General features: G+C 42.1%; 1 protein-coding gene across 1 annotated transcript; it reads right to left on the minus strand.

Moving 5' to 3' along the window:
• Positions 1-78: 78 nt before the first annotated feature.
• On the minus strand, positions 79-25,478 carry Uba5 (Ubiquitin-like activating enzyme 5). Its single transcript, XM_065425870.2, has 12 exons — positions 25,211-25,478; positions 24,704-24,749; positions 24,525-24,614; positions 22,846-22,955; positions 22,659-22,745; positions 17,264-17,345; positions 16,876-16,980; positions 16,211-16,338; positions 10,942-11,077; positions 8,373-8,451; positions 4,696-4,814; positions 79-342 (listed from the first exon to the last, which is right to left on the minus strand). Exons 1-12 carry the CDS (start codon positions 25,348-25,350, stop codon positions 268-270), a joined length of 1,197 nt encoding a protein of 398 aa, XP_065281942.1. The 5' UTR covers positions 25,351-25,478; the 3' UTR covers positions 79-267.
• Positions 25,479-26,242: the final 764 nt, after the last annotated feature.

Genomic DNA, 26,242 nt, shown 5'->3' on the forward strand with positions numbered 1-26,242 from the left:
GGAATGTGCAGTGTACCTCTCTGCTTGCAGTGAAAAAATCACCCCAGTGTTTAGCACTTTTAATAACTATGATGCAGAAAAATTTCAAGCGCCATAATCAGCACATTTTATTGTCATGGGTATCAACTGACATTTAATTGAGCTTACCTTTTTATGTATGGTGAATAAGCACATCAGTTTTGCACTGCATTTCCCGATATCTGAGTGTTACGGATATCTTAAGATGTGAAGCTGGTAGTAGGGCCTTTATTTGAAGCATAGCTTCTCTTACAACGATTTCATTTGTGCCATAAGTTCTTCCAATGTCTGTCCACTGTCAGCTGCAACTTCTGTGTCTTCATTCTGATAAAGAAAAACAAAACTTATTAAAAGCTTGAATAAGGTGCTTGACATGAGGAATGTAAATTTAGCTATGTGTAGTGTGCACTGCATCAGTGCACAATAATGCCTGTGAGCTATAAAGCTTGCCACACACGCACACACATAAAAAGTGAAGCAGTGAGACAATATAAAATGTATCTGTATGTCAGAATACAAAACTATGCACAAGCTTCAGCACTAAACCACTTTTTGTCATACATGTACTAGTTCTTTAAATACATTTGCATATGTTTATGCTCAATTATAACCCCCAACATGAAGGTGGTGACTGGGATACATGTTATACTTTGCAAGAATGTAGTCGACTACAAGTAAGAGTTGCACTTAACAGACCAGGAAGCCTTTCCCTCGTGACTTCACATACATCATCACCATTGTCAGCCTATTCACTGCAAGACAAAGGCCACTCCCAGGGATCTCAGATTACCCCTGTCTTGCCTCAACCAAACCTACCCGATAGCTGCATTTTTCATAATCTCAAAAAACCTAATTCTCTGCTGCTCTTCCCTTCCTTTGACACCCAATTTGTTACTCTCACAGACTATTGGTTTTCTGCTCTACACATTACATGACCTGGCCATTTTCATTTCTGTCTCTTATTCTCAGCATTTATGCATTCACATACGCTGTCCAACAGTAAAGTTGCAGGAATGCAGTCACTAAAAAGAGAGCGAAATAGTATACCCATGTGGGATTTTGTCATATTTATACAGCATAGTCAAGATGTCGGCAGAAGGCTACGGTGGATAGCCACAAAAAGAAAATGAAGATGACAGTGAGACTGCATGCCTTCCTCCATGTACACAATCCTTATAGGTTCCTCTCCCAAGTTTCTTCAAACACATCCTATTTCCACATGGAGTTGTTGTTTTCGACGAGTTTCCATCACATCACACAGTCACTTAACGTTTCTTCGTCAGTTTCATAGTATGAAAATCTGCCTGATATTGTCCTGCCACCTCCTCCTAGGTGGACCTCATTTCCTTATGCTACCACATTTGGTCATCCTTACATTTTTCCACATTATGTGGCCAAACCGTTGCAGGCTTCCCTCTTGGAAATTTGCCACAATGCATGTGAACACAACTTACTTAAATCGAGGTTTGACTGTAGTAACATTATGGTATATAAAACTCACCCTAACAATAGTGCCAACAGAGCACTAGCAGGTGTCCAGCAACTCTGTTATTGGACTGCCTACATTTGTCGCTTTGATTTTGCACCACAATGTGCACCCTGGCATCTCCAGTGAGCTTGATTAGATTGCAGTTAAAAACTTAATGTGTGCAAGAGTACATGTGCATGCACATCTTTTGACCCATTCTATTGGCAGTTCTGCGAGTAGCACTAACATCACATTTTCGAAGTAAAAGGGTTGACATCCGGGCGAGTTGGTACATAGTTTAAGGAAAAAATCAGTCACAAAAGACACAGGACAAGAAGAGATGTTCACACCACAACCACTGTGGTGTGAACACGAGTGTGTCATTGTAGTGTGAACATCTCTTGTCCTTTGTCTTTTGTGACTGATTCTTTCCTTCAATTTTGAAGTAAATTTGTAAGAAGTGTACATACACATTGTTTTAAAAGGTTGGTAGGTCAAAGACAGGTGCCAATGCTTAAGGCTGTTATAGGAGATATGTGAAATACTGAAAGTGCGCTTTTACACAAATCTTATTTGACCCACATAAGATGGCAGACGTTGCCATAGAAGTATAAATAAGGCACGACCACATGACTTGGTGACGCTAGCCTTCCCACTGTCTCTTCCTTACTACATCATCGCTGTCTGCTAGCCTACCCTTGGCTCAATGGTGCCATGAGCGGGAGGTAGGCCATCTCGTGTATGGCAACCTAATAGGAAAAGCCTACTTTCAGTATTTTGCACATTCCTTATGATTACAAAAATATTTATGCATGCTTTGTCATTTAATAAACATGAATATGACTGTTCAAACAATCTTATCTTTAATCAAGTTGACTGTCGGAAGCGTAGGCTGTTGGGCCAGTTGGTGCATCATGTAGTGTCATTGAGAGGAAATACAGGTGGGAAGAAACGGTGTGGACAGGACACTCACTCACTTACAACTGAAGTTAAATGAAAGGTTTTCCAGGGAGCAGAGGTCTGCACGTGCGCAGTCGGAAGGCAGATACAAAGCTCATGCATAATCACATGCAAAAATTGTAAAAAATGCTACCGCCTAAGGAGATACCTAATTTCTTTATCCATCAAGGCAACTGATGGGACACTGACACACGTGGCAGATTGTGCATATATCTGGCCAGCCTGTGCATGTGCGGCCCTCCGCTTCCTGGAAAACCTTTCATTAAACTTCAGTTGTAAATGAGCGTCTGTCCTGTTCACTCAATTTCTTCCCGCCCCTATTTCCGCTCGATGACGCTACAAGTTGAATGTCGTCACAGCGCCACCCATTATCTAGCATTTTCTTTGTGAACATGTGTATGAAATTATTTTTTGAAATAACACACATATGGAAATACTGGGCATCAGCATATGTGGTAGGTTGGCGAAGCGATAACGTAAGCAGGGCAAAAATTACGGAAAAATATTTAAGTCTGTTTTTATTCCAAATCCACCATTAGCCCTCAGCTGGGAATGGACATTCGTGGTTAGTGGTGGTGGTCTGAGATGGTGCTGGTCAATGGCCCAAGTGCACGCTGGCAACACGAAGGAAGAGCTAGGGTCTGGTGGAGGACAGCGTTTATTTCCGAAGCAAAGCCTCCGGTCGGGCTGCGCCCAGACAACCTCTTCTCATCTCATCCCGAGCGCCGGTTTTTAAGGGCTCAGTCTTGTTACAACAAACAACCGCAACAAAAATGCATACATCTGACTATCCCTGCTTTCCCCCCACCCCTACAGGAGCAACACTCATCTCGTCAAATCCCGCAAGCATTTTCAGTCACTTGCTGCCGGTTAATTATCCTCCCGTCATGCCCACTTGAGCAAACGGTTACCGGTTGGCGGCCCCCTGTAGCAACATGGGTTAAAAAAGCCACATCCAGGGGGATTCCATTCCTCCCTAAATTAAGGACCTGCCACCATGGCTCACTTCTATGAAACACACTTGCCACGCATGCTTTGTCATCTCTCTACACACTGGCACAGGATGCCGTCATAGCTTTCAACATAATTTCCCTGACGGCCCCTGTGTGCATTGCTGCATGCTCGGCAGCACTGCAGCTGCATCCAGTACGAAGATGAGAGCTAAGAAAACCATGGCAAACTGTAGCAAATGCCCTAACTTCTACACTCTCAAACTGACTCCCCCCATGATAGACCAAAATGGACAGGGCTCGAGCCATTTTGACCTGTCGCGCAGGCCTAATCGCAGATTTGGAATTGTTTTATGTTATCCTGGCCCTGCACAAAGCAAAATGATGTCACTGGTGGCAGTACGACCAGCAGCACTGTGCCATGTCTTGCAACATACTGGAGCTGGTTCAGAGTTACAAGGCTAGACCAAAACAGTGGTTTGTCCATCTATTAAATCAAGGAGGGGTTTGCAGCATGGTGAGGTGGCTTTGTAATGGAGTATATTTAAATCCGAATATGGGATGCCTGATGCTTTGAAGCAGACACTGAAAATTCTACAAAATGAATCAGATGATCCCCGAGTCAGAACTAAAGGCACCACATGGTGTGAAAAACATTGTTTCATCAACAACTGTTACAGGTAAGGAAACTGAAAATTCCATAATGGCAGAAATTTGGACACTATGAGGAAGACTTGAACTACCACTGCAGTGCACGGGCTCTTCCTACCTGCATTGAGACCTGCTTCCAACAGATAGACTTCTTGTAAATTGCTGGGAAACAGGATGCAGGGCACGGAATGATGTGCACCGCTTCTGTAGCTAGGCTGTAATTTGAACACTGCCAGTTGTGTATTCACAGTTCATAGCTTTCGGTGAGAAAGCAAGCTGCACAACCAAAGGCACTGGTTGAGCTGCAAACACAGATCATCTGCTATGATTCTATGAGTAACTTGCGTAACATATCAAAGTTACCGCTAGAAGTTTACACTACTATCAGTTACCGACTCACATAAATAAGTATTTGCAAGTTACCAAGTTACTCACAAAAGTATTTAATTTATGATGGCCCAGATTGGATTTATAGCCTCGCTGAGGGTCCAAAATAAGTTCCCCTGAAAACACTTGGTGGTGAAGATGTGCTACAGAAGCAGCCAATGCTTATCCTTATTTATACAAGCACAGAGACCAAACAAAAATGCCCCCCCCCCCCCCTCCCCAATTCATCATAAAAAACTGGGCACAGAACGTGTTTCATACCTTTTGTGGCTTGGGAACAGTGTAAGCTAGCTGAATTCCAGGTGCAAGATCGGACACTGTACACTCGGCACTGCTTCCTTCAGCTGCTTCATCTGGTGTTTCTGACACTAAGCAGATACCTTTGCAAAAAACATAAGTGAATCCATGGGTTACATTGATACAAAGAAAATTTGTTATTTAAGAATATCATGCAAAGGTCGAATTGGCTGGGCAATTAGTGCTATATGAAAACAGTGGAAAAAAATGTGAGAATGAAATAATGCGAGCATAAAGCACATGTGCTTTATACACAAGCTAATGTGGCCAACTGTACACAGAGCAAGATGTATACGCTTTAGCTGTGGATGGTGCTGCTTGTGAGGTGGGCAGATAATGTCCTTTAGCTGAAAGTATGACCATGTGATGATTCACCGATAATAGAGCTCTATGCGAGGCAGCAATGCCTTAAGAAAAATTATTGCTGCTTAGGAATCGTTTTCTCCACCTTGTTATGTGCAATGGATTTATTTATTTATTTATTTATTTATTTATTTATTCATTTAGTACATACTACAGACCACATCGTGGTCCTTGCAGGACAGGCAGACATAGGTAACTACAAGACTAGACATATGTAAGTACAAGATATATGTAAATACATACATACACATCCATATTCTATGGATAGTGTATCGTGCTCGATCATGCTGACCATGCCACGTGATGCACACTCTGTTGCGCATCGACCTATGATGGCCTATATAAGCGATGACCATAAATCCCGCAGCCACATTTGCTGCTCTCGGATTTCTCGGTGACTGTCTCAGTCCCTTATCAGCCTGACTGTGGCTGATACATAGTGTCAGAAGTGAGGCCCACAGCGGCGGCTACAACGCTTCATCCATACCGAGAATCATGGAACTGCTGAAGCCACCGGACCATCTTCGTCTAACAGAAAACGTTCAGAACAACTGGGAGCTATTCAAGCAAAAGTTCAAACTGTATGTACAAGCAACAGAGCCAGCAAAACCACTGACAGAAGCTGCTAAAACCGCCCGGTTCCTGACTGCTGCCGGGGATGATACACTGGAAGTCTTCCATAACTTTACATTCGCTGAAGACGAAAACAAGCAAAACTACAAGACTGTGGTAAGAAAATTCAAAGAATACTGCGCAGAGCAGCAAAACGAAGTCTATGAAAGATACTTCTTCAGAATAAGGACGCAAGACAAACGTGAACCGGCGGAGCACTTCATACGAGACCTACGAAAGCAAGCAAAGTACTGCAACTTTGGTCTGCTTTTTGACTCGATGATTCGCGACCAAATCGCGTTTGGTACCAGGAAAAGTAAACTATGGGAGAAAATGCTGAAAGAGAAAGATTTGACGCTCCAAAAGGCAGAACAAATCTGCAAGGCCACAGAGATTGTGAGAAAACAAAATGAAGCAAGGCAAAGTAACAGAGCAAAAGTGGACGCTGTCGAAAAAGGCTACCCGCACCGGAGCCAAAGCCTGAAAAACACATTCCAGTGCTCCAAGTGCAATAGAAGACATGAGCCAAGAAAGTGTCCCACCTTTGGCAAAATCTGCCATGCTTGCGGAGGTTGGCAAGTACAACATCAAAGTGATATCATAAGAAACCAACAAACACTGACACCAAGGACAACATAAGTGGATAGGAAAATGGCACTACGGTAGCTCAATTGGTAGCACATCGCACGCGAAATGCGAAGGTTGTGGGATCGTTCCCCACCTACGGCAAGTTCTTTTTTCATCCACTTTCATTTTCATTAATTTATCATTGCTTTATTTCATTTATTAAGCACAAGTAATTTCCCCTATGTTGCCCTTGGTGTCAGTGTTTGTTGGCTTCTAATGATGTGACTAGTAAAAATCGGGCCCCTCGGTTAACCTTCTTTCTTCTCATTTATAACATGAAAGTGAGGATTTCGAAATCTTAGACATCACCATATGCGGAATCCAGAAAATGGACTGCATCGTTAAGCCCCAAGTTGGGAAACAACAAGTTGCATTCAAAGTGGACACTGGTTCCAAAGCCAATCTGTTACCATTGGCGGTGTACAACAGATTCCGAACGAAGCCATGCTTGAGGCCAAGTAATTCAGTTTTACGATTCTATAGCGGAAATGCGATCGGGCACTGCAGGGTGACAACTCAAGTGGTCTCAATCAATGATCGTAGGGGCCTCGCAGACTTCTTCGTTGTGAAGCGTAGCCAGCCCATCTTAGGTCTGGAACTGGCTGAATCCCTGGCACTACTGTCCCGCGCTGTTGATTCTGCGACTACAGACAAGGTTGCTCTGGCCATACAGGAATTTCGCTACCCCTTTGAAGGCACTGTTTGTATGAAGCGAGAGTACTGGATGGTGCTTTGTGACGATGCAGTTCCAGTGATCCATGCAGCGCGTCGCGTCCCCTTGGCGTTACGGGAACCCCTGCGGAAAGAACTCCTGCACATGGAAAAGGCGAACATCATCTGCAAAGTGGACGAACCAACTGGTTGGGTAAGTCCACTTGTTATTGTGAGGAAAAAAGACAGTAGCCTCAGGGTGTGCATGGATCCAAGAAACGTAAATGCATGCTTGAAACGCAAGCACTACCAGGTGCCACAACGTGAAGATACCGAGGCGGAGTTGACAGGCCCAAAATTATTTAGTCGCCTACACGCGAACGTGGGTTTTCACCAAATTTCACTCGACGAGGCTACTTCAAAGATACGCCCGTTCGCCAGGCCTTTTGGTCGCTATCGCTTCCTTAGACTTCCATTCGGAATCACATCTGCACCCGAAGTCTTCCAGAAACACGCAGCGAGATTTTCGACCCTTTACTAAAGGTAAGGGTGTACATTGATGGCATTCTGGTGTTGGGATCTTCAAAGCAGGAAGCACTCTGTCCATTGCGCTTATCGAAGCTGAGGTCGAGTTTGCCAGGGCGAACGGGTGCAAGTGAACGATGTATGCCTGGCCCAAAGTATGATCACATGTCGTCACCTTTTCATACCTATTTATATCTCCCCCCCCCACCCCCGCACCATATCTCCTTGTATATAAGCGCATTCTTTAACAGCATTAAACAGTTGGTAGTTTGCGCTACGTACGTCCACATCCCGTCCTTCACTTAAAATTTTCAGTGTAATACTAAGCGCAATATAATCATGAATGCTAAGAAGGCTGAAAAACTTCTAATTTTATTGCACCATAAAAGAAATCTCCGATAACTCTAGTTCATGTGAACAAATGAACTATGAAAAATGACCAGTGATACTGCCCCAAAATAAGCTCACAAAAACAGAACCCTAGTAATAGATCATAAAGAAACTCGTAACTGTGCCATAGATGTGGTGCTCTTCTCGCACAGGTACTGAGCATTTTGTATAGTGATGCAATTTTATCAATAGTATAACCTTGATGTTTTTTGTTTGTTTGTTCCAATGAATTATATGTAGGCTGTCTAAAACAAATCATAAACAATTATGATGGGATGTAATATGTTTTTTAGCCAAGCTGCAAAATGCCTAGAGCATACATGGAAGGGTATCACTGGCATGTCACTTCCCCCAAACTAGACCTTTATCAATGGCTTTTTATTGTATCAGTAGAATTACAACAATCAAAAGTTACACATTAGTGCCTTCAAGCATGTTACAGTATTCGAAGTGGCTAAAACAGAATTATTTACCCCATTCATTGTCTTCATGGACCACCTCTTCGTTTTGTTCTGCCACGGGTTTTGGAGGTGGCTTAGATGCCTCCCGAACCTGCATTCCATGAAACCAAAAAATGAAGCATGAGTTTGCCATCGACTGCGATGTCAGGTAGTTCAACATAAAACAAGTGTCAGAACAAGGCATCAGGAAAGTCGCAGTTAACTAGCACTACACATGTAAAGTTGTAGAGCATTAAAGCACAAGTCCTTCTTTCTGTGACCATTAGTGGGACGACTAGTGGTCCACGACTAAGAATTTAATTCTTGTGAAATTCCTCCAATAACTGCAGCATTTCTGTGGTATAACTGTGGCAAAATGAACTGAACTGCTTCAACCGCAACAGACACTTGAAGTGGGTGCTATGAGACAAAACAGTAGTAATTGATTAAACCAAAACTGCCAAGAATCATTCAAAATCTCACTCTTTTGTAAATTCTGTCAATTATGACAATGTTACCTTTCCAACCATAAAAATCTGCACTGCAAAAACAAGCTAATTATACAGCAAAGCCCCCTTATAGACAGCAAGTCAGAAATGAGTAAATTGTCTACTATACTAAGTGCTTTAATATAAGCACATTTTCTCTGCTTCCAGTCAACATTATAGCTTTATAGCTGAATGAGAGATTCATTAGACAGCGTAAAGTAGAAAAATCAATAAAATTACACTGAGAAATTTGTTGTATTAGTTTGCCTAATAGGTGCATCATATCTACCAATGAAGTTCTTCAGGACTCTTGTCGGGATGAAAGTGAGACTTGGGTGAGTTGGTAATGCTTCACTCTGGATACAAAACAGTGTGCATAAAAAAACCAGGATGGCCAGAGAGAACAAATAACATTCAGACATAAATACTACACTTCCCTAGAAGTTGTCGAAAGATATTTTCTTAAGTGACTCAGATGGATGCAGCAACTCATGTCACATGTATTTTTGTGCCTGCTTGTTAAGTGTGAATATGACAATAAAACTTCAGTTAAGCACTGGTATTGTGTGTCGTTCTATCTGTTCTGGCTTTTTATGTGCACTGATTCATATCCGAAAAGAAACATTTTATTGTCTGTCAGTGTCTATGGCATTTAGCACTCTCCTCACAGAGTCTAAAATGAATATGAGTTCAGACTCCATTCTTCCTGTTTCTTGAGATTTTGGTGTGATGCATGTTTCCCGACCAGCCAACTGTCCTCAGGTAGCAGTGTTAAGGTAGTGGTGAAACTACCACACATGCTAAGATGTACTGGTAGATAATGACAGAATAAATCATAAACTTCAATACCGATGGCAGATAATGAGAATGTTCAACATCAAACCACAACGTATTGGGGACAAGCTGGTAGCTAATGGCCAAAACTTGTATTTCATCTTTGCAGCTGCTCTGAGAGGGTATGCCTCCACCCAGAAACAGTGCTCCCACAGTCGCTGGTGTAGCTAATGTAGTGGAAAATAACATTAAGGGGCTCTACGTTGCTTCTGTGTCAAAGTTTATGAGAAGGCACTGTGTCATGAATTTACTCCTGCAGGAATTTTTTGAAGGACTTCTATCAAGTTAACAACCCTGCTGTGCCCATGCATACTCATCTGGCCACTGATATATACCCCTGGCTCAGTGCTCGAAATAATTGGTGAATGTGAAACATCTGTAGATTGGTTGTGCCATCTTCTCAGAAGTTAGTTAAACAGAAATGTTATGGTAGGTTTTGTTTTTCTATGACAGATTGTGCGACAAAGCTTATCAACTGTCGGTGTTGCTCACACCTCTCATTTTCCGACAAGGCGAACTGTGGTGCATAAAACCAGCGCATTTTTTAATGACTCATAAATTCAAGAACTTCTTATGAACGTTGATTCAGAGGACTTTGATGTTAATTATGAGCTGTCCTCAATTAAGGGACGACAGTTGCCATGTTGCCTGAGGAACAATAGCTGCTCTAATTAAAATAATTAATTTACATGTCTTAATTTTTGTTTCAATTTTCAGATAGAAAATCTGTAAAACATTCAGCAACATATCACCAACAAATATCATTTAAATTCAGAACCTGCTGCTATGTTACTTAGAAAGTAATTGAATTTGTTGCACTTCAGAAAAGCACCTGGCACCCAAAGGGTGAAGAATTAAAAGTGGCTTCCCATTTCTTTTTGTCGTTCCTAGCATGTTAGAAGTTGCACCTCTTCACTGGTGAGGGCAAAAGTGAATCTCACAACATTGCAATGGTGCTTTTTAAAATTTGTTGCATGCTCTAACTGGCTCCAACTGCAACTTTTCTGTTCATTTTCACACACTTCCATTTCTTTTCTTTTTTTGCCTTCTCAGCTGCCTTGCTCAACTGTGAAATTTGAGGCAATATAGCCGACAGTCATTTCTTACAGGTTTATATTGACCAGTCACATGCACAATACTAGTAGCAGCCACAGGAATCGATGAGCCACATTTTGAGGCATTCTACACACTCTACAGTATGGAGGTTTATATCTGGTTTGGATTACAACATGACCTGACAAGTGGGTGCACTATATTACTAATTTTTAATGCAGTGTCACCTGGTACTCCTTTTGACGCTGTCTGCAGAAACTGTCATCACACTGGCTGTTTGGTTTCATTTGCATTGTTGGAAAAAAGTCCTGGAGAGCATTGTAGCCAAGGTAGTGGGACACTGTGCCAAACTTTAGGAGATACCTAGACAAATTTTCAGTGTACATCATTAGACAAGCATTTTATATATACTCTATGTCCATGGCACCTAAAGTAAACAATGCCTACTACTACGAGTATGGTTATCAAAACTGCTTGCGCAGCTGCAACATACCTGCCAACCAGTGAACTTTAAAATTTGTAAAATACTTGTGACATGACACAGAAAGTGGGGAGATGGCACGAATTTTTGTAGAAGCTTGCCCTGAGCACATGCCTTTTAAGGGATGCAGTTGCACTTTATTAAAAATCATTTAACTAGGTGCAATAAACAGCCAGCAACAAACGTGGCACAGCAAATAGCAATGACTTTTTCAGTTTGTTCCAGGAATTTGTCTGTACAAACTTGCTTGAAGCAAGTCCCCCTTTTGCATCCTTTCACCATCAGACGACTTTTATGAAAGGTTCAGGCACCAACGAGCAAAAGCTTTTTGCAGAAAGAATGTATTTTTCGTAAAACTTCCCGTAACATTCGTAATATCGTAAAGATGCTAAATTCATTAACTTTACAAAAAATTCTGGAGAGTTAGGAAGTATGCTGCAAACAGAAACTGTAAATGACCTTTCCCACAACTTATCTGCTGCATTCAGATGAAAGTTAACAATAGGCCTACTTAAACTATACATTAGCGATTTCTAGGTAGAAACTGTGCGCATGTTATACTACCCACTGATTAAACACAAGCAGCGAGATCTCGAAAGAAGCAAAGCTAGAAAACGTTCATGTTGGCCATCATATTAATATACACCTTTATCTATACTCGATCTCACAAGCTGGTTGCATCACTGTGAATTCTTAGCCAATAGGGAGGCCAAATGCCCCTCCCTCTAGATGTGCTCATCCGCACCGTGTCGTCTGTTCAGAGTCTGCTTGCCATCCTGTTACATGCTCCATGGTTGGTGGGGATTGATGCAAAAAATGTTTTGACACCAAACCATAGGCTGCATTTACATGCATGCAACAGCATGGCTTCACTTTACCTGTACGCTTTGCCTGCAGTTACCTTGCAGCCTCTTTGGCAAGTAATACGGGTGAATGCCCTTACAAACGTTCACCTGTGCCACAGCATCTCCTCGGCGTCTACTTGGCATTTTCTCACTACCGTCATCACGTACCACGCTAGAACGGGCTAGTGAGTTAACATACCTGCCAACCTGAAGATTTGGAAATTCATAAAACTATCGTGGCAGGCGGGGGGGGGGGGGGAGGGGATGTGGCAGCACTTTTGTTTTTTTTAAGCGATTTACCTTTTGCGACAAGCTTACTCACGTTTTCACAACCACAAGTAAAATCTGTGTCTTGGAGAGTAAAGAGCGAAAACTCCACTGGGGCACAATTTCTTTTTGCAATGATTCTGCTGTTGCCGACTTTGCCTGTTTCAGAAACTTCTCCATGTAGGTTTGCTTAAAGCAAGTACCACTCTGGTACCCCTTGACCATCAGCAGACTTTCGAGTGTTTTCTCACACACGGATGAGCGAAACTCCATTCGAGTTTTGTTCACAGTGCTGAATATTCTCTCACATTCAGCATTGCTGTGGGGAATGGAGAGAATACCCAGTATAATACCCATTGAAATTCTGTGGAACCTGAGCGATCCGTTGACACTTCGAATGCTTCCTAATTGCGACCACTGCACATTGCACCTTCACTCATTCAGTATGTCGGCTGGAACCTGATATGCTTGCAAGTTGGCAAACTCGACTTCAAGTGCATCGATTGCTTCTTCTTTTGATTCGCCACTCTGCAGGGGTAGGATAGGAGGGAACGCCATAATAAAATGGCGTACACTGTTGAATGAAGCAGTTTCCAGAGCTTGTACTCGAGCAACTTCAGTCATCTTGAGATTGACATCTTCTAGCAGAAATTAATGGTGAATGTAATCGCTACAGTTAAATACAGACATACAACAGAGAATAACTGCTCTCTCTAAATGCAGCTCAGTGTCTCAACTACAGAGTAGGTTGTGCTGCCAATGACTATGTCTTCATCACCTTTCTGGTTCTCTGCAGATCTATAGTCAACTCCCAGCAATGGATGACATGCTTTGACAACACCTGGACGCACAAATCTAGTCAGGAGATCCTCGAAATCCTCGAAAAGGCAGTTCAAGAGGCCCCTCAGAACATGAATCTGAGGAGCCTGTGCCTGAAGAAGGCAGTTTGCCTTCTCAAAAAGCGGTATAACATTCTGGAAAAAAAAAAAGACAGCATGCCCTGTTTAGCTCCGATGAAAAAAAATAATACAGGCGCTCCTCACGTGTCAAGTGGCTGGCTTCCCCAGAATCCTTGGTATGAAGTTTCAGTTTTTTTGCTTGAGGTCCAGAATGAGCGCCTTTCCTCTTTAGCGAGAGTTCATCGCCGTCGGTGCCTTTTTTCCCCCGAGGTCTGCAGGAGTCTTGTGAAGATGTGTAGCAGACTTTGGGACCAGTGCAGGGTTCTTGGGGTTTGTGAGGAAGTCTTCAAAATTTGGTATGACTCCAAGAACAAGCTCTGCTTGTTACACTGCTTTGTTTCAGATAAAAAAATCTGAGTAGTGGTTTCCACTGGTTGAGCAGCCTCTTCAAACACTTTCCCAACGACAGCCAACGTGTCGGCAAATGCTTCAACAGGTTTCTGACCTCAGCGTCATGCATTTTTTGGAACTCTTTAAGTTGATATTTCCGTTTCAAATTTTCTCTAGGTAAAAAGATGTCAACCAAAGCCTCATCAACCTTCACAGGAAGACATGAAGCTCCTTTTTGGGCGGCCAAGTTGATGAGATGGCACGAGCAACCAACCCCTATAAAACCTGACTGAGTCTCTCTCAATACAGTAGAAACACTGTTTTTCTTGCCGATCATGACATTGGCATTGTCCAAACACATAGCCAACAGGTTTCCAACAGGCGAATTCCGAGACTTCATGTCGTCCAGAACCAGATTTGCAATCTTGTGACCCGTTGCTTCCCGTTGGATTGTCCCGAGGTGAAGGAGGCGGCTTTCGACTCTACTCGTTTCTTTAACGAAATATGTCACAATAATAGGGTAGAGCTGTGTATCCCTATTGTTACTGCCATCCACAGCAATCGAAAGTACTTGCTGCTTTAGGGTATCCAGCAAAGGAGTCTGAGCGTTGGCGGCCATTTCCCGAACAATTGACGTCGTCTTTGTTTCGTCCACAGGTGTAGCATTTCGCTTCTTGGCACTTGGGGAACATCTTCTGGAAAAGCGGCCTGGCATGATCGCTGACACTCAGCGGTGTGTTGTGGTCAACTAAAAACTGTGGAGGGGCATTCTGCATGAATCACACTGAGGTTGTTGTCGCTGCGTATAAAACTTGCTAGCCTTGGCTGGCTGTCTGCGGCTCGCACAAATCCCTGATGCTTTTTCGAAGCAATGTGGACCTTGATGTCAGACTTGCTGCCATGCGAGATGTTCACATCAAAGGCACACGTGGTGCAGAATTCTAACTTCTCCCCTTTCTTTGACGGCACGAAGCACGGAAATTCTTTGTGTGTGATTTCAAAAACACTTGGAAGTACTGTCGGGGCTTCGAGCTCGCCATCGCAGTGCAAAGCCGCTACAGGCCGGAGTCGCACTGCGTCTGACACGGCAGCTAGTCATGCAAAAGGCGAGGCCAATACTGCAGTGACTGAAGCTGACTGAAGTCCAAACCCGCATGCCTGCGCAAACAAAGGCAAGAGCACGGCAACTGGTTTGCGGAGACGCAAGAGGCGCTATCAGCACTATCGAGCTTTGGATATGGATTCCTGACCCCCTAGTAGACAAAAGAAGTCACAACAACCTTGCAGCTCCTGATGATCATACTAAGCATACATATTGCCCTCTTATGGCAGCGCAAGGTACCCAGGGTGTAGTTTTACTACATTGTCAAGCTTTTTTTTTTTTCGCAAATAATATGTTTTTTGTAAAACTTTAAGGAAGATTAGTAAAATCGTAAGACTGCTCGAAATTCGTACATTTTACGAAAAATTCGGAAGAGTTGGCAAGTATGAAATTAATGATGCAGTGAACAATTAGGCTTTTATAGCATTCCGCACCATCAACGCATCACCAATGCTAATGCTGTGGCACCATCTGCTAACTAGAAATCAAGCCAGTTTTCCAGCTCGTTGCCGTGTCTATAGTCCTAGCAGCATGAAAACAAACAGCCAATATCAATAATTATGACAAGCCATGACTTGACCTCAGCTTGAGATGAGACTTAGCGATGACGGATTTTGCCACTTGTTTCTTGCCGACAGGGTGGAGAGTCAGTAACAAGCACGAATTCGGATCGAAGCAGGTGGTTTGCGATGTATGGGAGCTGCCATGTTGCCACAGTTAGGGTGGCTATTATGGTTACCGTCGGTGACTGCCACAGTAATTCTCAGTATACAATGTGCTTGCGCAAAGGACCCAACATGTCACGTATCGCTTTACCGTATCGTGTAGCGAGCAAAAATAAAACTCTCTAGTGTAGCCAATAATCAGCCAGTTACGCCCGGAAATATATACTACTGTGCAAGGATATTGCCTGTGTATGCCTCATACCTTTGGCATTGCTGCAACCAGCTTGTGAGATGGAGTATAGTTTGTCACCAGGTTAGGCTTTAAAGTAAAAGTACAATTATGATGCACTATTTAACTCTGCATGATAGTTGATAGCATTTCAGGAAACCTGCGTAACCAGTTAGCCTGCTAAATTAAGCACACACCCAACAAACTGAATAAATGTAAAACCGGCAAAGCATAGGATATAATTAACTCACAATATTTCACTTTGCCATGTCTACCACATTATCATCACAAAGCATTAAAGATTGAAAAAAAAAACTGCGAAGATCTGTGTGTTAGTGGCTATGGCATTCTGCTGCTAATCAGCTACTCAGTATGAAGTCACACGATCGATCCTCAGCCACCACAGCCACATTTGGGTGGAGGTAGATTGCAAAAATGCTTATTTACTAAGCATTAGGGTGCATTTTAAAGAATTTCAAGTAGTCAAGATTAATTTGGAGTACTTTGCCATGGCACAATCAATCAGTCAACTAACCAATCAATCAATCAATCAATCAATCAACCAATCAATCACCTTAAAGTATAATCCTAATATTATTAGTCACATAATGTACTCACTTGAGAGTATTTTGCACAAGAAATCCTGCAACAATGCCCATTGTAGTAGGCAAGCTCGCAGCACAAACTCCTTCCCGTTTCAATGTCTTTTCATCTATGTTGGAAGCAACAACTAAAGGAGGTGCACACTGCAATGTAAACAGACCTTGTTACACACTTTCCTCACTTTCCTCCTAGGAAATGTTTTTAACAAGTAATGGAAGGGGCTAGTGTGCATTATAACAGATTTATGCACGCATCTTGTTTTATTTCCATCTGGCATATTGCACACAACAGCTGTAATTTAGCCTGATGACATTTCGCTTTGCTTTTCAGCATCTTCCACTTTTACACTTGCACCGGCATGCTGTGCACTAGTCCACCTGCACATAATGCACTGAGCAGCACATATAGAACGGTGCCTCGCAAGTGGACAGTGCATGTCAAGAATTCCATGAGCATCCACTACAACTCACTAATATGGCAATGGCAACCATGCACTTTCTGAAATAGGCATGCACAACATGGCCCCACCATTTCTACTCATCATATTTCCACTCTTTATCCATGGATGACACAAAACTGCATGCAAAAATAACTTACTTCGCACTGCAGTTTTTCTTGGCACAAGCCTAGTACCATACAATGAGCATAAGCACCTTAATCATGTCGCTGAAACTACTTACAGCAAAGCACGCAGTTTCACCAGGGACTATAAGCTGTATATGGCCAGAGACTGCATTTTCACTAACACCAGACTCTATCCAAACTTGGTTGAGTTCATTGCAGGCCTATAACAAAAGAGTAGGTACAGCATCATGCATTAGATTATGAGTCTGCTTGATAATAATTGACTGCAGTAAAACCAGACAAAGAATTTTTTTTTTTCGTATCATAACCACAAAATGCTTTCGCACCCATAAAAGTAAAACTGCATTTAAGGGTATTAATAGAAAATATGTCGAAATGAGATTATTTACTCTAAGCATACACACTGCAAATCCCATTTGCTACAGTATACAAGTGCAAACTGGCAAAATACATTTGTAGTTGCATTTCATATTTTATGCTTACCGTGTTAATTGCCATGCGTGCTTCAAAGTTGTCGACACAGCTGAGAACAAGATCTACTGGACCACCCTGCAGGCTGCCAGTCCTAGGTGAACAGATATTTGCAGTCATTATAACATATAGCAGTGAACAACAAATTGCATGTTCCTTTGATTATTTATATTAACTCTTGCCATCTACTGCCTTCTCTAAACAGTCCACTGTTTATAGAAGGTAAGTACTAGTTCTCACTGAGAACTGCTTACCATTTGCAGAAACTAAAACTGAGTCAAGGTAGCCGTATGATGTTACCACAGTCTATTTGTTTCTTTTAAATAATGGACACACATAGAGACTACAGCAATTTACACACATTCAGCCAGGTTGTATTTCAGAATGAATCCTCAGAGGAGTTTCAGTGACAATGTAACAGAATCTCACTTTCAATGCATGAGGCAAGAGACGCATGAATGAAAGTTATACCTGGAATAAATCCATGACCATTATACTTGCAGCAACAACAAATAAATATCAGCATCTCTACAGGTACAGAGAACTGCGCAAAATCAATATATCTGTTAAATCTGTGTGTAAAAAAGCCTCTATGCAAAATGCCAAAGAGAGGAAATTCCATTAGCACGAAAAAAAAATTAATGTTCATAGCAGTTACACGCTGGTTTAATGAGCAGCAGGAAATATCAAGATTTTAAAGCAAGGACAAGGCATGCGCTCATGGATAGAGAGACAACAAAGAAGCATCATATGCTCAGCATAATCTGCATTTCGGTACTGCAATGATAAGAACATCTCGCGCAATGCTTTAATAATGCAAGGCTGTCCGCAGATAGCAGTGACATTAGCTTAATTGCTACAGGTTCTGAAGGACAATCCAAACAAATAAATGCAATAGCCAGCTTCCATGCAATGCTACTGGCAGCATATTGGAGTACTATTCATAACTTCTGCAGCACAGGCAAAAATAAGCTGGAAGTGAAGGAATCAGATTAGGGCACAGCTCCTACCTATGCTAGAAGTCAGAGGCGGAGAGTTTTCATATTTCCGAGGGGGGGGGGGGGGGGCAACTTTCCGAACCCCATATGTGTGTGTGTGTCTGTGTCTGTGTATATATATATATATATATAAACGAGAAGAAAGGGGGTTAACCGAGGGACCCGATAATTATTAGTCATATAATGAGAAGCCAACAAACACTGACACCAAGTACAACATAGGGGAAATTGTATGTGCTTAATAAATGAAATGAAGTAATGATAAATTAATGGAAATTGAAGTGGATGAAAAAACAACTTGCCGCAGGTGGGAACCGAACCGCGACATGCGAAGGTTGTGGGTTCGGTTCCCACCTGCGGCAAGTTGTTTTTTCATCCACTTTAATTTCCATTAATTTATCATTACTTCATTTCATTTATTAAGCACATACAATTTCCCCTATGTTGTACTTGGTGTCAGTGTTTGTTGGCTTCTCATTATATATATATATATATATATATATATATTTGTTGCACTTGAAACTGTGTGACGTCAAAGAATTGAGCGCTGAAGTGACGGCGTTGTATGAGTATATACAAGACCTCATAGTTGGAGACAGTTCAATTTCATAGCCTGAGTACTCTCAGTAATCTTCCTTTGTGTGATTGTAGCATACTTGCCTATCACTAATACTGCTTCATCTTTACGGCTACACTGCAGCCTCTCTCTCTCTTTTCTGTGAGTCCGAGTATAAGCGCTGCTGCATATGACTGCTGTTGATACTGATTTCAAGCGAATCCGGCTTGGCCTCATTTCGGTCACTGAATGAATTATACAGTGTTCCCCAACTATCATGCACCAAGACTTAAAAAAGAGCAGTTGCATTACATGAACAAAACCTAGTACATATTCTTTCCAGTACAGTAGAGTAGCCACCAGTAATTCTTTCATCACTGAGATTTAATTAGGTCATTGCAATTAATTATCTAACTTGAGAAGTACTGTCCTAATTTTCAAAGTGTCAATGAGGCATCTGTAGGCACCCCGAAATGACATCTAACCGCGGTGTTTTCAGTGACGTACTAATTGCGTACAAATTTTTTCCGACTGGCAAGGAAACCTCACTAAGTATTAGAAATACTATGTGAGTGTGCTCCTGTACCCGCATCATAAAGCAGCACCCCCGAATAAGTTGATTGAAAGCAACTGCATCGCCTGTAGCAAACCTGCAGAAACAGCGCATCACCTTGATAATGGTACGGAAGGAGCACCAACAGCAAGTTTCGTGGCTTCGCAGCTATTCCTTCCTCTCATTTCTACATCACACTTATTATCCGTCTTTCAAGGCGGACTGGTCACACTGATAACCAAAGCCCCTTCATAACGCAGCCGAAGCACCGCTCTGACCACGCACGAAATGCGAAGAGTAATGTAATAGGCATAAAATGTTTCAAAATCTCGGCTTCACTTGCACCGCATCGACCGAGAGTGGGAAACTATATTTCGCGCCAGAAACTTGCTTCGGACCAAAGCAAAATTAAAGTGGCCAATTTATTTTTCATTAAAGTGCATATGTGCTACGAAAACAGATTCGTGTCAAAAAATATAAGCGAATTAATGAGACTGGGAAGCCTCATTGTAGGCTTCCCGTTGTAGGACCAACGTGTAGAGAAAAGGCAAAACCAATGCGTTCAAGAAAGTAAATATACCACTTCTAAATGAGCCGAATTGGCAATCACGATGTCTGCACAAAAAAGAAAAAAACCATCAGATTTCAGTGTGCCCTTATCATCTATGAATTGGTCAGCTCCGGTGAACGCCAGCCTAGAGGACAAGTTCGAATAGGTCTCCTTTTTTGCAGCTGTGCAGTACTGTGTCCGTTTTATCACATATTCAGTGGCTTTCTTGATGACCAACCCCGGAATTCTACGGCAGACATCCGTTATCCTTGCCTTGAACTAATCTGACGTCCATCTCGATCCTGTAAGCACGATCTTTCACATAATCCCAAAGAAAGAAATCGAGTGGAGAGAGGTCAGGTGACTAACCGGCCAATTTACAGGCCCGTGCCTTCCAATCTATTGTGCATGAAAAGTTGCATCCAGCCAGTTTTGTGCTTGGCTGCTGCTGTGTGCAGGTGCCCCATCTTGCTGATGCCACAGAAGTAGATGTAACAGCGGGACTTCACTGAGAAACTTACTCCTCACATTACTCCTTCAAGGATTTCTTTCACGTAACGCTGTCCAGTCAGTGTGTGATCGAAGATGAGACAGATTATCGCACTGGCGTAAATACCGAACCACACATTGAGCGACCATTTGTACTGGTGCCGATTCCGCTTTACCTAGTTTAGATTGGAGTCCCACCAATAGTGTGCATTATGCAAATTTACCTAGGCGTTTCTGCGAAAATTGGCTTCATCTGTGCACATGATGTCGCTCAAAAAATCTGGTGACTCATCAGCTTTTGTGAGGACCCAATTTTAGAAATCTAGATGATTCTACAGGTCCCTATTTTCTAGGCATTGGTGCTGGTTAAGGTGGTACGGGCGAAGGGCTGTAATTTATAATCAAACTGATGACGGAAATTGGTACGTGGGCGGCCACACCCTGCACGCTAGCATGAGGGTTTGAGGCCATAAATGCTAGAACATCCGTGCATAGGCTAGGACTCAAAGATGGAGTCCTCCGCCACTGTTTCTTGCAGCCGCTGGTTTGTCTCAGGTTTTTATAATTTCTGATGATAGTTGATGCAATTGGTATACCACCACACTTCCATTACTGATATATACTATATATGCAGCCTTCCTCTTGTTGCCATTTGCAGATCCCAAGGCAAGGATTATGTTTACCTTCTGGTCATTAGAGAGAGATGTGGCGACTGGGACAAAGCAAAACGCACCTTCAAACCTTTGCACTGACGTTGTCAATTTGCTTTTGTGGTGATAGGTTTTGTGTTCGCAAAAAAAAAAAAAAAACGTGCACTTTATCTGCACTAACACATCAGCTATCACAGCTTGCTTCCAACTAACACCCAACGCGACGTGTTAATTCGGCCCAGGCACGTAGATAAGGCACTAGCTCGATCATTATGTTTTTCTTTATTTCCTTTATTTCATTCTGGATAACTCAGAGGGAGCCTGTTCGAGGGTGGAGAGTGCTGCTTTATGATTCGGGTGGGAGCGCAGTCACATGGTATTCTCCATATTTCAGGGGGTTTATTTATCAGTCGAGAAAATTAGTACGTAATTTGTACGTCACTGAAAAAAACGCAGTTGGATGTCCCTTGGCTGTGCCAAGAAATGCCTCATTGATACTTTGATAATTAGGATAGTACATCTCGAGTTCAATAATTAAATACAGTTACCTAATTAAATTTCAGTAACGAAAAAATTACTGGCAGCTACTCCACTGTACTGTATATGCACTAGGTTTTCTTCAAGTAATGCATTGCGCTTTTTTAAAAATCTTGGTGCATGATAGTTATTTGGGACATCCTGTATATATTTGTGTCCTTTGAATGCAACTGACTATGTTTCCATCCCTAATAAATATTGTAAATTATTAAAAATAGTTTTTTTTTTTCATGAGTCGTTAGCATTGCTTACTGGAAAGAGAAGCAATACTGAGACACGCAACATTCACGTGCATTTCACACGGCATTAATAAAAGACTCTGCCAAAGGGGTCACTGAAGTCTATAGTTTTTCATGGTCAACAAAGCACGCAAAGCAATTTGAAGCGTGGTGAATGTACAGCAACATATATTCATTCCCTAGGCATAGGCTATATATCCATACCTTTAGAAATAAGTTTTAATTGGCTATCTCTATCTCTTTCAAAAATATAATAAACTTTGTCCTGTGTGTATACTTAAACATATTGTATATGTGCATGGTGTTTACGGTGGAAATTTAAAGCAATGTACAAATTAGAAAATACGGACGAGGCAGCTGGCGCTGCTAATGCGCGTGCCCCCATATTGTCAGGATTTGCAGCAATAAAGCGATAGTATGAATTAAAAGCCGTGGACGTCCGAGCCAACAATGACGCAGTAAGCTATTAGCCCCAGTAAAATTTCAAGTGAGAAGGTTGAGGAAAGTCAAAAGGAATTTAAAATGATGTGGGGGTCAAAGCTCTGGTAATGGCACTATAGGTGTGTGTGGAGGTGGCTTCGGCATTGCCCGAGGAGGGCTCAGCAGCTCACCCCTCCGGGAAATCTCCGTAGGAGGCTCAGGCCTCAGAGCCCCCCCGCCCTGTAGTCGGCGCCTATGCTAGAAGTACTCCCAACATTGCAGCCACAACAGCGCATTCAGTGCAAACTGACTATACATAACTTTCACCTTTTGCTGCTAAAAACCTTTCATTCAAAGTCCAAAGTTGCCACATACTGTAGTTGTTCTGTCTCTGATGTCAGCAAAATTGTCTTACTTGATGGTGTCCATGAAGTGCTGGAAGTTGTCAACAGTGGTAATATTGTAGTTGTATGTATCAAATTCTACATCAGGGTTGATGAACCTACAAAAAATAATTAAATAGAAAAGATCAAGTTAAACAGTTGGAGTTCAGTTAATGCAGCACCATGTGTGTCAGATCTCCAAAGCTGAAATGGACATACTGCAGTGTCTTGGCAGCTGCCTCCACCTTGCTCATACCTGCTTGGTGTGGCTGAAAGAACAGCCTATTCATGTTGGCAAGCTCAACTTTATCATAGTCAAATAAAATGAGCTGCAATGAAAAAATCAGAACACTCATGTAAAATTCTTAAACCAAAATAATTCTTCACACAAAAAAAGAAAAACATATTCAGACATCAACAGCTCTGAACAGTTTGAACAGTAATTTTTTCTTTCTGCATTCACTGGTGTGTACAACACATTAGAGATTTGTTTTCTGGACGGTAGTTGAATGACCGTACAGCATTTAGCAGTAGGCTATAAAGCAGTACCACATCCAACATTCATGAACTCTTGTGTAAGAAATGTTTGGTTTTCTTTTTCCTGTCTGCAGTTCAATTTCTGCTGATGGTACACGTTCAAATATCCCTTGAATAATCCAATGACATTGAAGTTCATGGTAAATTGTGAATGTAGCTCTATTAATAACACTAAAACCTCAATGAATATATTAGCCTATAGAACTTTTATGAGAGAATCGTTAGGTTCAAAGAAATGAGGCCACTTATTCAATAATATTTCATGTCTAACACACACAAATACAACTTTGAAACTCTTTGCTTTTGAGAGCAAACAAGACATAAAGGGCGATAACAAAGGAGAGCCAACATTTTTTCCAATATGTGATTTACAAGAGCACATCACAACACATTTTTGTCACTTGCAATGCGATAGTACAATGTAAGAGACTGCTCGTTCACTTACATTTTTTGGGGCAAGTGTTTGAAATTTATTACTCATCACATAATGAATCTGGTTGCACACATAAAGAAATCGGCATTTTCGCTGTCCTTTATTGTGTTGCAATGCTTGCAACAGCAGGCTCTAGTCCTCCATGAAGGACGGACAAACTCAGACAAGTATCTACTTCATTGTACATGAGTCGAGCTACATAAAGTATGCTCCTACTAGTTCATCACTTCAGTATAACTGCAGTCATGCAAAGATTAGAATACCAGGAAACTCTGTCTGGAGACAAGGACTCTCCTCCTACTCAACAGCCCAGCCGACAGACCGACCAAAGGAAGGCAGTGTATAAATGTGCCCCACGACCTACTGTATACAGTAGGTCGTGATGTGCCCCATATTCATGCAGTTTTGCTTAAACCACCCTGAACCACTGGCATGTCACATTTGGAATGCCACATCTGGCCCTGCAAATTCAAAGTGAGAGCACTCAGCTGACTCCATGTCAGGGGGCATCACACCACAACCCAGGCGCCTACATAAGCTTAAATAATAACTGAGCAATATGTTAATATATCAAATAGCTAACCCTAAATAGTTGTGGTCCAGTAGCACTGTGATGACTGGGAAAAAAAAGAGGGAATCAATGTACCATTTTAGGTTGCACTGATCATGGCAGAAATAGCTCAACATCTTCCTTCCAAGGTGAAATTATAACTTCTGTGTACCTAACATGGTGGCTCAGTGGTTTGCTGTTGAGCACAATCGAGTTAACGTTTGTGTAGCATGTGCTTTGTGTGCGCATGGTGGTCAAAATTAACCCGGAGCCCTTTACTATGGTATCACTCAAAGCCATGTGTTGCTCTGAGAAGTCAAAACCCACCAATCGGTTAATCAATCAATCGTACGTGACGTCTGCAAACGGAAAGCTCACCTTGCCTATTCCACACCTCGTAAGCATTTCGGCAGTCACGCTCCCAACACCACCAACACCGACAACAGCTACCGTGTAAGTTCTAATGGCCTGTGGGCAAAGGCACAGTGAGTTAGCATGCAGCGAGATGCAATAGAGAAATTGATCATCTATTAAAAATTATGATGTCAACGACTTGCCTCATAATTATCGACGATGCCCATACGCTTTAGAGCCATCAAACGGCTGAAAGGAAACACAAGTTTAAGAAGTTGGATATTAAATGACGAACATCTGCACTGTTTTAACAACGATTGTGACTCCGGTATATTAACGCGGATATGCTGGAAAAGACACAAACACAAAACAGCTAGAACGCAGAAGAAAAACACGAAACTTGCTACTTCGACTAGCGCGTGCAACAACAAAAAAGTTTATTTAAGGCCGACTGCTGTCAATAACGCGAGCGGTTCCAAGAAAATAATGATCACGATATTCCTACCTGCGTAACTACCCCGTTAGATTGGTAATTCCTTCCACCATTTCAACATGCAAGGTAATGTTGCACACTACCGTATGTGCTCTGCTAACGGGCAGATCTTATGACCGAAAGTGCCGAGAATAATTTTCACAAATCACGAACGACACGCAATTTACTAGGCAGACAGCGAATGAATAGCTTTTGAATATCTAGAACCGAAACTTGCCTGTAGGGGTTTGAGTCTACGACCTCCGAGCTCATCTGGGAAATTTTTTCGCGTGGATTAATCGCTTCCCCTTTCTTCAAACGTTCAATTTCGGCCTTGAGCGTCATCACCAGTGCTTCTAAGTTATTGGAGTCCCCCATAGCTCAGGTGGCCCAATCAATTGCACTTTTATATAAACTCAACTAACAAGCTACGAAAACACGAGAGTTTGACAGATTTCTGCTACTCGGAAGCGCCACGCGCACAGATGCGCAAGTTTATGCTGATGCTGATGAGGCTGCGTCCTTTTTAGCTCGTCGCCGCAAAATCTAGTTCAAAGTAGAGACAAAAACCAACTAACTTACTAAATAAGCAAAAATAAATAAATAAATAGTAATAATAATTGCTATTTTCAACGTTTCAAAACAAGAAGTTAAATCAGGATCAACATTTTTTTTTTTTTTTACTGTCTAGCATTTTACGATGTGTAAAAACAATTCGCAGGAATCGAAACTTGTTCGCTACTGGGGTAAACTCTCGTTAATTTCAATATTCTTAGTTTGTGTGAACATTTGTTACGCCGTTGGTGCAGGGTATATTGAATCCAAGGTTTTGTTTCATTGCATAAGCTACATGGACTCTGTAAATGATCAAAAAATGATCAATCTGCGTAATGACTAGTCATAACCTTGTAGTAACGAATGTAGCCCAGCCGTTTCTCATATTGTGGGACAGCCTAGCGCAACATAACATGCAGGGTCCGAAACATCTCGCTGCGCGTGTTGGAAGGAAGGAAGGAAATAAACTTTTTTTGAAGAAAGGTTTTGCGCTCACCGCTGCACTGTTCTTGGTCAAATTTTGCAGAACAATCCCATTTTGGCATCGACTTTGTCTAGTATGAAACTTGGCACAGTTAATTGTTTAGTTTAAAAAAAAATGCAAATTCGCCTGCGCTTATGAAAGCCCGAGCTGCTGCCTCGACTGGCGCAAGCATAAGCTGGTTTCGCCGCCTGCCATCAGCTCTAAAAAGCAGCGTTTCAGGGATGGCCGACG

The sequence above is a fragment of the Dermacentor albipictus genome, chromosome 1, assembly GCF_038994185.2.
Source record: "Dermacentor albipictus isolate Rhodes 1998 colony chromosome 1, USDA_Dalb.pri_finalv2, whole genome shotgun sequence".
Classification (NCBI taxonomy): Eukaryota; Metazoa; Arthropoda; class Arachnida; order Ixodida; family Ixodidae; genus Dermacentor; species Dermacentor albipictus.

Bases quoted from the DNA above. Each gene is read 5' to 3' on its own strand.
- Uba5 (XM_065425870.2), bottom strand. From the start codon at position 25,350: ATGGGGGACTCCAATAACTTAGAAGCACTGGTGATGACGCTCAAGGCC. The intron at 16,339-16,875 runs GTAAGTAGTTTC...TTTACATTGCAG, and splicing joins GTGAAACTGCGTGCTTTGCT to TGTGCACCTCCTTTAGTTGT. The intron at 343-4,695 runs GTATGAAACACG...TTTCTTTATCAG, and splicing joins CTGTTCCCAAGCCACAAAAG to AATGAAGACACAGAAGTTGC.